Genomic DNA, 16,661 nt, shown 5'->3' with positions numbered 1-16,661 from the left:
AAACGTGAAGCTTTTTAAAATCATTTAATTTTTCAAAATTCGCTCGTTTTTGAACCAATCGCAGTGAAAAATAAAATGACTACATAATTTTTAAAGCTAACAAAAGGTTTTAAGAGAGTTTCTTATTCTAAAGGTAATTTTTTTTAAATTTTGCATTTAAAATTATTTCTGAACCTTTGATTGAAGTATATGAAGATTTTAAAAGAATACTGCAAATATTTTGTCAGATATCAAGTCACTTTACAAATACATTATCAAAGGTTCATGTCCCTTTCGTCTGTTTTACTTTTTGATCTTAGTAATAAGCCACCTAATGTTTTCTGATTGAAGTAAAGCAAATTATTTTTCAGAAAATATTTTTTTGTTTTGTTTTTTTGTAATTTTAATAATTTCTATAGTCTTTCTGTGTTAATTTCTGTCCATCCAGTCTGGCCTTTTTTTTTTTTTTTTAAAGAAAATTAGATTTTTCAGAATTTCAATATAGCTTATTTCTTGTTTTAATTATGACAGATGCTAATTAACGGAAAGGCATATTGTTTTATTGAGAATGACAAGAAGTATAGAAAACCTAAATCGAAATTTCTAAATAAAATAGTTTCAAAAGCGGTTTTGAATATTAAATTCATAAAGGAAATTCAGTAAGAATGAATTAAAATGTGGATGTTTACTGTAAAATTTTAGTTTCGTCAAAACAAAATTTACATTTGCTTTTTAGAATATAATTTTTGTTTCATATATATAAAAATTTGTGATCAAAACGTTTGCATATATGGATTATTAATATATGTTTTAACCCCATTTTTATTCAATTCATTTTTCTATAAACTTTTGCTTGTTTAAAACGCTTTTTTTCTTTCGATTAATACCTTATTTAAATTATTTATAATTGCTTCTCGGTATTAGCATGCATTTGATAAAAAGAATTAAGAATTTTTTTCTAAATATATTGACTATATAAGCATTAATAAACTATATAAACATTAACAACAACAAAAAATTGTTACTTTTTTTCCATTTTTTTTTTCTAATTATAGCTAAATTAAACTAAAGTTACTATTAACCCTTGTGACATTAAAATTTTATAAAACTATTACTTTCTCACTGACATATGTTTCACCATAATGTTTCTGCATTTGAATCTTTAAACATGTTTTCTTCAATTTATTTTTTTCCAGTATCATGTTTATTACAAAATGCTAAAAGTCAAACACATTTTATTAAAATTCCTGAACATTTTTCTGGTAAATTCACAAATATCAATTTAATAGAACTATCGATACATTTGTAAAAATATGATAAGTAAAATTTGTTTAAGCAGTGAAAGTGAAAAAAGGATACATCCTAAAAATATCACACAGATTTTAGGGAAGATAATTTTTTTTTCCTCCGAAGCTAATTTAGATATACAATATATATATATATATATATATATAAACTTTAAAGATTTTTTGAAATTTTCAAAAAATCTATAATTTAAGACTTAGCACAGTTTATATCCAAACACAGCAAAACAAGCCTCGTTTTGTCGTCGGAGGTATAGAACCCCCTTAATTTCTTGCAATTTGTGTACAACTGGTTACACAAAATGATCCTTGCATTCTATTGCAATATTTATTATTTTTTACCATTTCTATATTTAATATACTGATATAGATTCTTGTTGAGGAAATCTAGGCAAAATTTATTCAAATAAGGATTGCAAAATTAATCAAATTTTGGGGATAAAGGAATTTATAAAACATGAAATAATTAAATTTTGAATGTTAAACAATTTACACTTAGTTTTATGAAAGATGATATGAATGTGAAGTAATTTACATTCAGATTTAAATGAATTTTTAACTGTAGTTCAACAAGTTCATTTCTAATAATATAAAAGTGGAAAATATTAAGAACATTAGAAATATTTTATATATAATGATAAACTGATTCTGCTAAATATATTACAGTTTAGAATTGATTTCACATGTTTCTTAAAGAAAGCTTTTTAGCTGTAAATTGGTTAGAGATCAAAAATTTATTTATAACTTCCTATTATTGATGAATTTTCAAGCCGATTTTATTGAATTTTTGAATCTTTTTATTTCTAGAAAAAGCTGGTTTGATTTAATTTTTTTTTTTTTTTTTTTTTGTGCTAACGCACTGAAAGCATTGCAATCTATAAATTTTTTTTATGCAAAAAAAAAAAGCCTTAATTAAGGGGTTTTTTTTGCTGGTGAATTTTTATTTTGTTAACATATTTCTATATTATCAATTTATTGTATTGCAAAAAACAATTTTAGGCTTTATCCTTTTTGGATTTTTAAATTACTGCATGGTTATTATTGCATAACATGAATTAACTGAAAGAAATATTGCAAAATTGCTTGCTGATACTTGAGATGTATATGTACTTTTTATAAAAATAATATTTCTTAAAAATGAAACAAAGAGTAGATATATGAAGATATATGAATTTCGGGGTATAAAAAGCAAATGGGAAAGTACCAAGAAAATATTTTAATTCAATTTCATAGAATTTTTACTGATTATTATCAACTGCCTTTTTTTCATATCTTTAATATGTATGAGAATTTCAAAAAAAATCATAAAACTTTTACCAGGGGGATGGATTTAATGAGCAACTAAATGATGCATCACAAACAAGAAAAAGGCCAAACTTTTTTAATTCTCCCCACCTCCCCTAAAATTGGTGGATCAAATTAATTTATTATAAAATGAAAAAAATATATTTTTTTTTTAAATTCTCTAATATTAACTCGATGAATGGAGCTGTGCGTGCATTTTTAAAAGCAATATTTTGCTCTAAATACACCATTTTTAATAGCTTTAATATCTCAATAATATAGTTTTAAAATATGAGATGTTCCGGATTAAATTTTAAAGTAGTGTTTAATTTGTCCATAACTACTATAGATAATTACAGAAAGGCTCTTAAATATTAACCATGATCGAATGATACAAATTGGGACACTTCATATTATGCATAACTGTGGACCATGATTACATTTGGTTGTATGAAATATACTGCATGCATACAAATCTCGAATTTATTATCCTCTAGTCTTTTTTACAGATTTCACCCCCCCCCTCCAAGAATAGAGGCGTGACGTCACAGACAATGCCGAAAATAGCTGCGAGTGCTATTTAACATACTTACATTTTTGTTGTACGCAAACTGTGGAGTCAAATCTTTTTCTTTTGTACAGATAAGTAATAATTTATATATAAGCTTTTAATGATGACCAATGCATTTAAACAAAAAGTATCTCAATTGTGAATATTTTTCTTTTCTAAATTACTGTGATTCGTTGAATATATTGAATCTATGCCAACATAACCACATATCGGGCTAGGATCGCGTTCTAATACATAGACAAAAAGCATAAATCTTTCTTAAAATCCAAAAGGAAAAAAAAGTAAGAATTTTTTTCCAGAATTTCTTGATTATATGCATTTATTTTTACATAACATCAAAACTATTATGAGTTTATTTATTGTTACTAGTTCAGTTCCTAACCTAAATGTCTCAAGGGTTATAAGTCCACTAATTTGACACTTCGGTATTTCTAGCAAAGAATATTTTTATTCAATTCTTTTTTTATAGTAAAATTTCTATTAGGAATAACGAATTTTTCTACACTAATAATTATAACTTTAGTTTAAATAATTGTTAAATAATATCTTTTCATGCATCTGATGGTTTTCTTACTATGCCATTGTGGTGTTAGTTATTACACCTACAGCTTCATGGTTTTTCCGCTCAATTTTGATATTTTGGAGCTTTTCTTTCTGTATGAATGTTGTTGTTTTTTTATTAAATACATGTATATAAAGAAAAAATTTAGAAAGAATTAAAAAAGTAAACTTATGATTTTCAAAGGCTGTTGGTTGACAGTTCTTTTGAGAAACGATTTGAGTTAAAGGTTATTGTTGAATCATGGGAAACTTTGGCAGCTCAACTAAAAATGGTGGCTTAGGCAATCAGTGTTTGGGCGAGTGCTATGGAAGCGGTGTTTGATCTTTCCGTGAATGTAAATTAATACTCGAACTCATGTGTAACCCAAGGAAAAGCCATGTTAAATTGCATGTATTATGCGCTTTGTATATTACAAAGCCTATGCAATTAACTTTTTTAAAAAAATGCATCTAGTGTTTCCATGTGCAGTGATGGAAGACAATATTTAAAGTGATCCAATGGAAAGGTATTTCTACACCCTATTGAACTGCTCCATCACCGCCCAAAATTGCAGTTTCTATTGTGTGCATTATAAATGTATTACATCTGTCACTAGAATAGTTCATAATTTTGTATACTCAAAAAATCTTTTTTAATAACGATTTATATTAGGTTGTATTTAAAAGTGGTCCATTCGCTATAGGATATGAAATTTACATACTATATTTATTGAGTTTCATACTTTTGTAAAATTAAGATATCATTTGTGTACTGAGCAAAAATGTGGAACATGATGTGTGATGTGATGCCTACCATTTCGGAGGACAGCATTTCTCAAAGAAGTGGACAATTCAATAATGATGAATCCAACTTTGAGCAATTGATGGTCAATATGTTGGATGAAAGAGATAAATTAATGGAAAACTTGAGAGAAACTCAAGAGAATATGCAAGAAATACAGTCTAAATTATCGGAAGTTGAAAGGGAAAGAGATTCTCTCCAGCGGCAGTTACAAGCAAATTTGCCTCAGGTATGATTTATTCTATTTTTTAAATTTTGTAAATATGGATGCAGATGTGGTATAATGTAATGAGAACATTTAATACTTATGTATGCAATGGTTAATGTGGATATTACACATGAGAATTAAATATTTTAATGCTATGGGATCTTTCACTGAACTTCCAGCATAGATTTTTTTTAATTTAAAGCATTATTTTGTTTATGTAATTCCCATATTTCCATTTTGGAGTATTAAATACAATATTAGATATATTTTGATTTCAAATAATCAGTCGTTACATAATTGCTATTCATTACTTTTATAATGAAATTTTCCATAGTACATTTACTAAATTACATTTTATTTATCTTTTGAGTTTCAATAGAAAGCTTATAGTAGGTTTTAAAAATGGAAAGTTATTTGTCTAAATGAAAACTTTAAGTTTTTCATTTTTCTATGCAAATAATAACTTGAAAATCAATGTTCTAAACTAAATATAGTGTTTATTACTTCTAAAAAAGTTGATAAAACAGTGAATCAAGTAATTAGTAAATTAATGTTCTTGGATTAAGCTGTTAACACTAAAGTAAAAATTCTCAGTGGTCACACCAAAAGAAAGAAAAGCATGTAAAGTTGCTTATTTTTGTTATAATTTAAGTAATATAATTATCTGCATTTTTGAATGAATTATAATTAATAAAAATTATTTAATTATAATCAACGAAAATTAGTTACTATAAATGTAAATTTTTGTTTTATACGAAATAAAAATTATAAACTAAATTTAACTTCACCGCAAAATTACTATTGGAGGATTGGGTGCATGGCAGTAAATGGTACCAAGTTATAACTTTTTGAAGATAAGTTGCGAAAATGTATTAATCTGTCCCCCCCCCCTCTCCTTATATTAGTTTGGCAAGTTTTAATAAGTCTGGTCACAGAGAAGGAGAAATTCTCTTTTTCTGTGGGTCTGATTAGAATTTTTTCATTCTTGTGAAGAAACCTGTTATCTGATTCTCCTGTTCTACCATTTACTTTCAATAAGAAATAATTTTTAATATTTAGGTAATAAATAATTGTAGTATGTAAAAATTAAATTTGTAAAGTTCTTGAATAAATTATGAGGATGTCAGTAGCTTATTTTCAATGACAGAGAGATCAATAAAGATAAATTCTACTTTGATAGAGATTGTTTGCAGTTTAATATAAAGATTTAAATTCAAAAGGCATTGCACATTTGAGTAAGCTTGAGTCTGTAAATAATAATATCATTAAAATTTGCATGAATTTAATTTTAACTTTGAAAACCAACAAAAAATATTTAATCACATGAAGTAATTCCGGTCCTTCCTCTTTTTAAAAAAATAAAGATGCTTGTTTTAGGGCTCTTTTAAATCCAAAGCTTAATATAATTTCTGTTTTACTGTTGATAGGAAAAATGCATTATTTCTTCTGTTCATCTGCATTCATATTTGATAAATTAAAATTTTTCTGATCTTGCCCAGCCTTTTCATTTAATAATATAGTATAACAATTTAACAAAATAAAAAAAATATTTTGAAAAAATCCTTTTATTTAATTTTTTGAGATTGATGAAGATGCATTGTCATATTCTTTTGATCTCATGATGCAATAGATATAAATGTGGTTACTTAAAATAATTTATATTTCATTCATATACTTTTAAAATTCTTCATTCTTAAATAGAGATAACGATTCATGAATACTGATTTATTTCATATCCCTTTTCTTCAGATTACGAAAAAGGGGGAGGGGCAAAAAGACATCTTTTTTAGTTTAGAGTTAAATTCGTTTTTCAGAGTCCATAACAATTATTAATAAAGTTCACTCTTTTTTTTTTTTTTTTTTTTGTAAAGTTGTGTTTAATAGGGAAGTATTCAGTTACTAGGACTGAATTTTAGAAATGGGGAATGGCAGGTAAAAATTTGTTTGAAATAGTTATATTTGATATAATTTGTTTGAAAACCAAATAATTTGAAGCAAAAAATGTAATTGTAGTTTTTAAAAAAATTACAATTACACTTTCCATAATCTTATTGATATTTTAACAATGATTATCCAAATCTAAATGATATATATATAATATAAACACTAATGTATTTGACACAGAAATTGCTCTTATTATTTATTATTGAATAGTAATTGTCAAGTGTAAACAAATCTCTATACGAATGTTTTGGACTTCTTTATTGAGTGTTTTTAAAACTACACTTTATTAAACAATTCACTAATTAATGAAATTAATTAGTGGAATTGCAAAATAATGTTAGAAATTCTCTAGAGAGGGTTTTTTTTTTTTTTTTTTTTTTTTTTTGTATCATCTAAAACTGCATTCAGTCAGAAAAAAACAGATTTTTAAAAAACTAAGAAATAAGCGTCAAAGAGAAAATTTAATTGCAAGATCAAATCAAAGCACAGCAAAAATAGGCTTTGCTTTTCCATCATGGGTGATTGCAATGATTTACCTCCTGAATTGGTGCCCATATCTCACAATAATGGTTTTTATATAATCTTGAAACTCAAAAAATTCCCATTTTGGTGATATCAGTTTTATTTAACATTTTTTTTTTTTATTTCATTTAGCACACAGTCTATAACAGTATGAAGAAATTCGCATTCAATCACATGCCATTACCAGTATTAAAATGACGGTTAAATTTTTCTTTCTTTGACTATTAACTCTGAAATAGGATTTTCATATCCAATTACAATGAATACACTTTTCAATTTGCACCCATTATAACTGTAACAAATTTATTCAATTAAATTCATGTTTTTCAATTGTATAAAAAAAGCAAATTGAAATTTTTTTATTGCATTACATATTAATTGATTGACAACCTAAAAAGTCAATAATCTGGATGAACAAGCTGCTTGCCAAAAGTGGCTAATTTATAATAAGTTTCAGGAGATTACTAAAAAGTAAGTCGGTGTGGAGCCTAGTTGTTTGATCAAATTATTACACATTTTTTTAATTAGGCATAAGGAGCATGACCTTATAACAATAAATCTAAAAGCTTGATTAGAAAAATAATTTATTTATCTGTCATTTTTGCAAAATGATGCCTTTACATTAAGCAACAGGCATTACTTAATAATGGCACTTTACATAATAAGCTTGCTATTATTGCATTTATTTACAAAAGTGATAACTATTCATTCAGTGAAATTATTAAATATGTTTAAATTTGTTTAAGTATTTGTATTTATGGCAGTCGTATTTAAAAGTAAATTTTAAGAAAATCAAATTGGTTTTCACTAGCCGAAATCAGAAGAGAAAAAGGCATGGTATTTAAGCTTGCAACATTGAATAACCAATTTTTTGAATTTTAAGATAGTACAAAATTATACTATTACCTATTATTAATTATACTATTACAAAATTACCATAATACTTATGGTAATTTTTATTACTGTTACTGGGAAATATCAAAATCAGAAGGGGGAAAAAATCTGTGAAAGATTATAATTTAAAAAGAGTTTTCAATATTATAGGTTGGAATTTTTTTAAATTCTCGTTCACAAAATGAAATTGTCAAAGAATTCAATCTTGATATTTTAATGAATCTACATTTAAAATTTTTTCTTATTAACATGATAACTCAAAAATGGACTGAACTGAAAGAATGAAATTAGGTAGGTGCTTCTTACATTAAAGTTATAATCTCTATCAAAGTTTGGACAAAATCTGTCTATCTGTGTGCATTTTAATAGGATAATTCAAAGACATTACAGGCCATTCAAGTAAAATATGTCCTATCATTTATTATTGAAATAGAAAATCTCATCCGAGTTTGGAACTAAATTTCTGAATTGATTGACTATGTTTTAATATCAAGAATGCTAAGATTCATATGAAATGTTATGAAGAAATACTATGTAGATAAAGTGAGCAAAATAAAATGAAGCAGAATCTATTACTTTATTGTCGATTTCTACATTATAATAGAAAGGGAATATTTAATGAATGAAAATAAAAAAATTAAATTTGATATATGGACATAAACCTCAATTTGTATCACTCTGAAAGTCCAATAAAGTTTCAAAAATCATTTTGATAACTTTATACAAAAGTTATTCTTTTTAACAACTTCTGATATTCGTTTTATTCTGATCATTCATTTAAAGGCGAGATAAAATCAGTAGATATATTTTTTTCTTTTAGAGAAAAATAATGTATATTTGATTTCAAAATTGATTCAGATTGTAAATTCTGGAAATTTATTTGTAGATGAATTTTTAAGGCATTTCTGAACTTGTAAAAAAAATGCACAACAAGGGGAAAATTTTAAAGTTCCAAGTGGGAAATTTACCACAGAAAATAAATTTTAGAATTAAAATATTTATTGTGTCTAATTTTTAAAGTGTAATTTGATGAATAAATTATTTATTAATTACTATTTTGCTTTTAAGTGGGCTCTTTTTCGTTTGAAGTATTCTAAATTTCAGATATTTCATGACAATTGGATTTTCAAACTATTTGTGAAATCAGTTTCAAATAACAATGCTTTTTACATTTTTAAGTAATAATAGCTCTAAAACATTTTAATTCATATTTTACTCACAACCGTAATGCATCTTAGTGAATTAGCATGTTGGGATTTTCAAATTATTATTTTAACTGTATAACTTGTTGTTATTTTTAAATAAGTGGCTTTTTTTTTCTGGTTGATAATAAATTAAGCTGAGGATGTAAGGTATGCATATTAAATTCCAAAAATGTCTTTGCTTCAGATTTTCTTTTAATTTTAAACCCTTGCATTTTTATTAAATTGCTGAGATTATAATTTAATTTTAAAAAATTAAGGTTTTTGAATATTTTTTTATATAAGGTAATTGCATGAAATATTTATTACATTTTCAGGATTTCTGGTTGTCATTTTAAGTTAAATTCAGTAGGAAGTACTTTTTTCATTAGTGCTGAAATTTACTACTAAAAATTACTCGTGGATTATCTTTTAAGATTTGGTATGTTTTCTCTGCTATTCCATTAATGAAAAATATCCTGGAGTCGTGAATAATAAATATATGCTAAAAACAAGAAATGAAATAAAAAATTAAAATTTTTGTTCTTTAAAGTATTATTATAATTTGTAGTATTACATAATGTTTGGATTATATATATATAAAAAACAATAATTTTTTTTCAAATTACATTTTTTGTGAAAATTTATAAATTTACAGCCTTATTCTTTTAGAACATTGTTAGGGTCTATCTGAATTCATTTAATTGTGTTCGTGAACTCAAAATATTGAGCTTTAATATTTTTCCTTCTATTTCTATATAATTATTTGTAATATTTTTTTTTAATTTGTTTTTATTTTATAATTCCACTGTATTTATTTTATTATTCTTTTATGTATAGTGAATACTTTCTAATATCTCATATGGAATTATATTGTATATGATAAACTTTTCTGATTTTACTTAATTGTCTTTGCTTTACTAATTTTGTGTATATATTATATATATTCTGGATATATATAGATATATTTCATTTGAAAAGCATGCAATCTACATTTATGCTTAAATTATATTATGCAAGATTAGTGTTTTTTTTTTTTTTTTTTTTTTGTAATTTTTTTTTTTTTTTGTACTATTAATACATCAATATACAACAAATCAAATTCCTTGTTTTGTAATTTTTTTCCTTGTTCATGCTTTTTTCTAATTTATTTATTAAGTATAGTCCCCAGAAGTTTATAAAAGTAGGAAAAGATTTTCTAGCTCTGGTTTAAATTTTTATTTATCTTTTTAATTTTACACTATTTGTTATTCAGCTTTTTAACTATTATGTAGATCTTTTCATCAAAAGAAGAGAAAAGAAAATTTTCTCTCTTACTACCTAATAATAGATTTTTCAGTTCCTTCAAGAGAATTTTATTTCATGCCAAAATTACATGACCAGAAATTTAAAGCAAGAAAAAATTATATGTGTGTGCGTGTCTGTTTACAAGCTGATATTTCGAGCAAATGAAAATAGTTACCATTTAGTGATTAGATGATTTCTTATTTTAAAATGGTAATATATTTTTTAGAATTATTTTTTAATATGAAATTGACTCATTTTTGTGAAATCTACTTTCTAACTCGTACACTAATACAATTATGTGGACATAAATTCTAATTCACTTTTAACAGGGCTTTCCTATTCTAATGTAACAATTATTTTGAATTACTTTCTTTTGAATGATTTTGTTTTCAAATATATTTATTTACTTCTTATAAATGGGATATAACTTGGGATCAAATGAATCTCAATAAAACTAAATTCGAAATATTGCTCTTTGAGCCATTAAGATTGAAGAACAATATTATTTTTATTCTTTCAATCATTGCTAGACTCTAAGTATAGCCATCAACTACTTTGCTTATTACATGTCATTTTCTACTAATATTATTACACGTCATAGAGATAGCAGTTGTCTGGTAGAAAAATATTTCTCGAATTGTTATTTCCTAGAAGTATGCTAATAATTTAGATTTAACTTAAGTTTGGTAATGGATTGCATTTTAGTTTTTCTTTCACTTAATTAACCTTGCAATAGTTAAAAAATTATTTTGACAAATTTTTCTGTTGAAGTATATTTTGCCAAATATAATGTTATATTTTTCTGTTATTGCAAATCTTGGTTAAGACTTTATTGATGAAATTTTTGTGTATTTAATTATTTTTTTAATTACTGCAAAATATGTAGTATATAAATGTGCAGTATATACAAAATCAATTCTGAATTTTTAAATTGGCATATATTGCAGCATGGAAAAAAGAAAATTAATAGTTGATTACAGCTTGGCTTCTCTTGGCGGGTTAAAAAATTCATAAAAGATTAAAATATGTGCATGAATTGCATAAAAACAACAATGTAAAATATGCAAATGGCTATTTAAAAATTTTCTTAAGAAGTGATTGGAATTCTATCAAGTTAAATTGAAATATACTGCATACTTGGCTATAAATTAAATACAAAAGTGTTAAAAATAATTAAAAGTCATCATAACATAAAAGTGAAAGATCTAAACTTTTCTTAAGCATTTTTTTGTTAATTATGTGGCTTTAAACAATTGTCACAGTTATGTTCTAATGGTTAATGATCAATTTTAGTAATTCAGTAAATCACCTTCTTAATGATTTCTGGGGACTGTTTAGACTTTAATAGACAGGCAATCTCATTTTCCTCTTTTTTTTTCTTTTATTATCTTCGGGTTTTTTTTTTTTTGCATTTAATTTATATAAGTGTATTTACAAGAAGGTGTGTTACTTAACATTTTTATTTTGTGTAAATAAAATATGTTTGCAGATTTCGTTTCAGCTTAAGATCATTTCAGTGCCATATTTTACCTCTTTTTCCAAAACTTTTGTGCCTTTTTTATAACCTTTTCCTTCAAGTGATTTTTTACATGTACATGAACATACTTGACTTTGTAGATGTATCATTTATCATCCTCTGACACACCTTTCTTTGAAGTTCGTTGTAACCATGAATTATTAATAACTTTGAAATGTAGAAAACTCATATTACAAATAAGCTGGAAGTCTATTGAATAATATTAGATTGTTAATGCTCACTCATTCCGCGTATTTTTTTAAAAATTTATTAAATTTTTTTTAATTCTTTGTTTTCAATTGTTATTTAATGAGATAAAAGTAAACTCGAAATTCGTTGGAAAATAAGTTCACATTCAGTGCCAAAAATTCTTCAAGTGTTGTTTGCCTTGAAGCGAATTATCTTTTCTTATCAAAAATAAATATTTTGTCCGTTTTTCTTTCTAGCGATTCTGTAGCAAAAGCTAAATTCATACATTTGATTTTGCTTTTCATTCTGCATTTGTTAAAAAGAAATTCTTGTGTTGTTAGATTAGTAAATAAAATGTATTTAGTTTTAACTGTCATTTATTGTCCACCTTCACCAACATTGTGTATTTACAAAAAAAAAAACGGATTGTGGTCACTAAAAACCAAACGTCATTCATCTTAATTAATTTTGTTAATTTCTGAATTCTCTTTGCAGACACCGTTCATATTATTTTTGTTATATGTACTTTTAAATTTTTATTTCTAATTAATAGATTAGCAAAGCACACTTTATTTATTAGATATTTCATTATAATTCTTACATTCTTATGCACATTTTATTAAATGTAAAATATTTGAAACAGTTATTTTTATTCTTTTTATATTTGATTTGCATTTTTAAACTTTTTTCGATACCATTCTCTTCGCTAATTTGCAAGAATAAACAAATTCATAAACTGGAAGTTCTTAACCTCTTTCCATTACAATGTTAAAAGGAGAAATACGAAATGGTACAGTTGCATTATAAGTAACGAATGCGGATAATAATAATAATACATAATTGCATAACAATAACAGCGAGAAAATTTTGAAATCTGCCGTCTTTGTCTATGTTGGCAATTACAAATTTGATTATGTTAAATGCATCGCATTTCTGTTAAATCCTGTATATTAATGGTTAAAGGTACTCAACTTTATTCTTTAGAAAAATGTATTACTATTAAAATTCTCTGTCGAAATTTTTGTCACCCCCTCCCGCTTTATTTATTTTTGAATCATATATTTAGCAAACGATTTTATACTTAAAGCTGTTCTTTGTAATATATAATATGATGTAATAAAATATTATTAAATTTCTTTAATTTGAAAGCTTTCAATCATTTGCTGAACTATTGGATTATTATATGTTTTTGATTATTAAAAATCTTCAATGGACATTTTCTTTGCTCTGTGTTCAGAAAATTTTGCTAAGACTCAATTCACATTCAAATAAATTACATTTTTGCACTTTAATGTGAAAAAGTTTGAATTCGTTTAAAAGAAAGCATTCGTTTTAAGAAAGCAACAGGATTTTCTTGAAAGGCTGAAATCTGTAGTGATTATAAATATTTATATGTAGTTACTAATGAATTGTAATGTCTATAATATAGTGACTATAAATATAATTCCTTTCTTAAAAGCTCTATAAAAACAATATATATTCATATTTTCTGCTATTTTGTACTTGAAATTTTGTTTTGTGACTACGAAGATAGTAAATTTTTGCTTGCAGAATATAAAAGTTTCTGAAAAATTTCTCCACTTTTAATAAAAAAGTAGACATATGATAAATGTGCCATACTCACACTTTAGAGAGGTGGCGATAAAATATTGGCTCTACATCCCCTTCCTGCCGGTGAACGAACATAATTTTATTTTAATTACGTTATTCTATTCTTTCTTTTATTAAGTAGTGTTGTAAAAGCGTGTTCTGTTAAAAAATAAAAACCCTTTGCTTTTATGAATTACAAGCCTCGAAAGGAAATGTTCCTTACCATCCTTCTTCCATAAATGCTTAATATCATTTATTGCTATCTCTAGGTAACATGAACTTCGCAATAGATGTCTTCCCTTATCTAATGGTATTTCTTAAACTTCGACGCTTTGTTCCGATCGTTTTTTTTTTTTTTTTTTTTTTTTTTCCCTTCATGTCTTCGTCTTCCTCCATCATCATCTATGATCGGATTTATCTTTTTTTTTTTTTTTTTTTTTTCTTCTCTACTTTCAGCACATCACTCCGCTTCCATATAGTTCCGAAACAAAGTTATTCTTCTGGAAAATAAAATAAACTGCTATTTATAGTTTTCACTGGGGCGGACTCGAAAAGCTTTCGTGGAAGGGAAGAGTTGGGTGTAAATGTTCTTTAGTGCATCCACTTTTCCATGCCTAAATCAAAATGAATGAAGAAGAGGTTTATTTTCTTCGCTTGTAGGTTAGTCTGTAGATTACGCAGCTTTTGTTTCTATGTTCTTGTTCTTGCCATGGAGGACGAATGATTTTTTTATATACATGATAATGTTTTTGCTTGATAATGTTAATAAGTTATGCATTTTATTACGTTTTTCATACGAATCTATATGTAGGAGATTTTTTTTTGTTGTTGTAATAAATTTTACAAACTCTAATTTATTTTTTTCTATTACAATAGGTTTATTGTATTCGATTTTTTTTTTCTTCGCTTCTTTTTTAAATTATAATGAGGTGGATCTTCTTTCTATAAACATAGTTTGTATGAATTCGGTCTCAAGTGGATTTCTAAATAAATCATAGTATGACATTTTCATCAAAAAATTTCCAATGCGAAAGTAACGGGGGGGGGGGGTATGACCAATTTGGTTTAACTCTTTTTAAAATGCTATTGTGTTGAAAATTATATATGGGAGAGTTGGAGTATTTTATTTTACATGTTCAAATATATTTTGTAAATAATTTTCAATGGCTTAAAGAGTTGTAATCTTGCTTTTTACGATGCTATTATTAATATGTTATCGATTGGGAAATGACAAATTAATTCTACATTTTCATATTTTTCTTATATTGCCTTTTTCTGATCTTATATTAAATTTCGTATCATAAAATTGAGCTGAAATCCAAGATTTTGCTTCAAACAGAGAGAGGAGATCTGTTGAGAAATAATGTTATTACTTTTAAGTGTAAAATATAATTTATAAATATTTTTCAAAAGAAACAGCATGATTCAAGATTTGTTGTCATATTTTTGAAATCCTGCTGTGAAACATATATTCTTATTCGAAGCACGTTTTTACGAAAACGGTTCATTCATGAAATGATTTTTCTCTTCTAATAGAGCGGAAAATTTGCTGAATTTATGCGTAGCTTTTGTTTCTAATGCATAAATTAACGGTATTATGAGCGATTATTACTTTTTTTTTTTTTTAATGTCTGGTTTGCATCCACATCGTAAAAATTCTGTACGTATATAACCTGCTTTTACTTCCTCAAATATGAAATATATATTAAAATTAACAACAAAACATGAAATCAAATCCGCGTTTCAGACATTTTCGATTCTAAAAGCACATATTTTTGTAGTTAATTATGTTAATGAACGCGATAACTCAAACAATTTTTGAGCTAGACTAATGAAATTTAACGCTTTGTATTTACGCAAAATTTGTAGATTTCTATCAAATTTTGTACGAAATACTTTCACATGAAATTTATTTGTTCAAGTGCAAGGAACTACAAAATGCGAATACCCAAGTGGATAAAATTTGATGCGCAGTTTATTAGCATTTAAAATATAGATTCCTATCATATCTTGTCAACAAGTCGATCTGTACATTCGTCTGCATGTGAATGCAATAACTCAAAAACAATGCAATGACTCAAAATGAAATTCGATATATGATCTTATTACTAGAATTGTATTTCTGTGCTAAATTTTCCACTTCCAAAATGCATATTCAGATCAGATATCTTCACTACACAGCGGAGTACTAAACACTCCTATGTATGATCATCTGAGCATTTGTGGCTTTAAGGATTTGCTCAAAATCTACAATTTTTATTATTATTATTGGCTAAAGGGTTCACCTTTATTAGAAAGTATGCAAGAAAGTTTCGAGTGGATCACTTCATTTAGTTTGTATTGAATTTTGCTTGTTTGAAATAGTAATTGCATAATAACGTGGGCTGGAAGCTTTTACTTTTTTTTCTCTAAATTTTTGAGGGTTTAAAAAAAAAAGTTTCAGTGCAGATGTAGAACCTATGTAATAATGTACTAATATATAATGCAAACATATAACCAGTAACTATATCCCGAGCTTAAAAGTTCTGCTTTTTCAATTTTTTAAACTTTATTTAAAAAAAAAAAAGTGTACAAGGCTTGTACTGAATTGCAAAATAAGACAAAATATTGAAAATGCATTGTAGTATTAGAATCTTCGTAAGTTTTTTTATACCAGGGTTCTTTTGACTTTGCATAAGAATACTAAGAGGAATCGCGAAAGTTTTCTGTCCCCCTCTTTTTTTTCTTTTTTTTTCATAGATTCCTTAATATTTGTAAATAAATATCGGATAATAAATTAATATAAAAAGGTCTCCAATCTTTTTTTTTCTTTTCACTGTTACTTCTTTGCTTGATCGGTGGTGCATGAAT

The 16,661-nt window shown here is 25.6% G+C and overlaps 2 protein-coding genes across 7 annotated transcripts in view; one reads left to right on the top strand and one right to left on the bottom strand.

Moving 5' to 3' along the window:
- LOC129980404 (uncharacterized) overlaps nucleotides 1–16,661 on the bottom strand; it is a 443,593-nt gene that overhangs the window by 323,676 nt on the left and 103,256 nt on the right. The window lies entirely within an intron of this gene.
- The window catches only part of LOC129980348 (liprin-alpha-2-like), a 104,047-nt gene continuing 91,276 nt past the window's right edge, over nucleotides 3,891–16,661 (top strand). For 4 of the 5 annotated variants that reach the window (XM_056090795.1, XM_056090794.1, XM_056090791.1 and 1 more), the window contains exon 1: nucleotides 3,891–4,709. In XM_056090795.1, coding sequence (XP_055946770.1) covers nucleotides 4,461–4,709 — 249 coding nt within the window. In that variant the 5' untranslated portion in view covers nucleotides 3,891–4,460. The remainder of the gene's footprint in view (nucleotides 4,710–16,661) is intronic. The other variant, XM_056090793.1, reaches the window with a different exon arrangement.

Source organism: Argiope bruennichi, chromosome 1, assembly GCF_947563725.1.
Source record: "Argiope bruennichi chromosome 1, qqArgBrue1.1, whole genome shotgun sequence".
In the NCBI taxonomy this organism is placed as follows: Eukaryota; Metazoa; Arthropoda; class Arachnida; order Araneae; family Araneidae; genus Argiope; species Argiope bruennichi.
The sequence above is the reverse complement of the archived record's forward strand: the minus strand, read 5'-3'. Positions and strand labels throughout refer to the sequence as shown.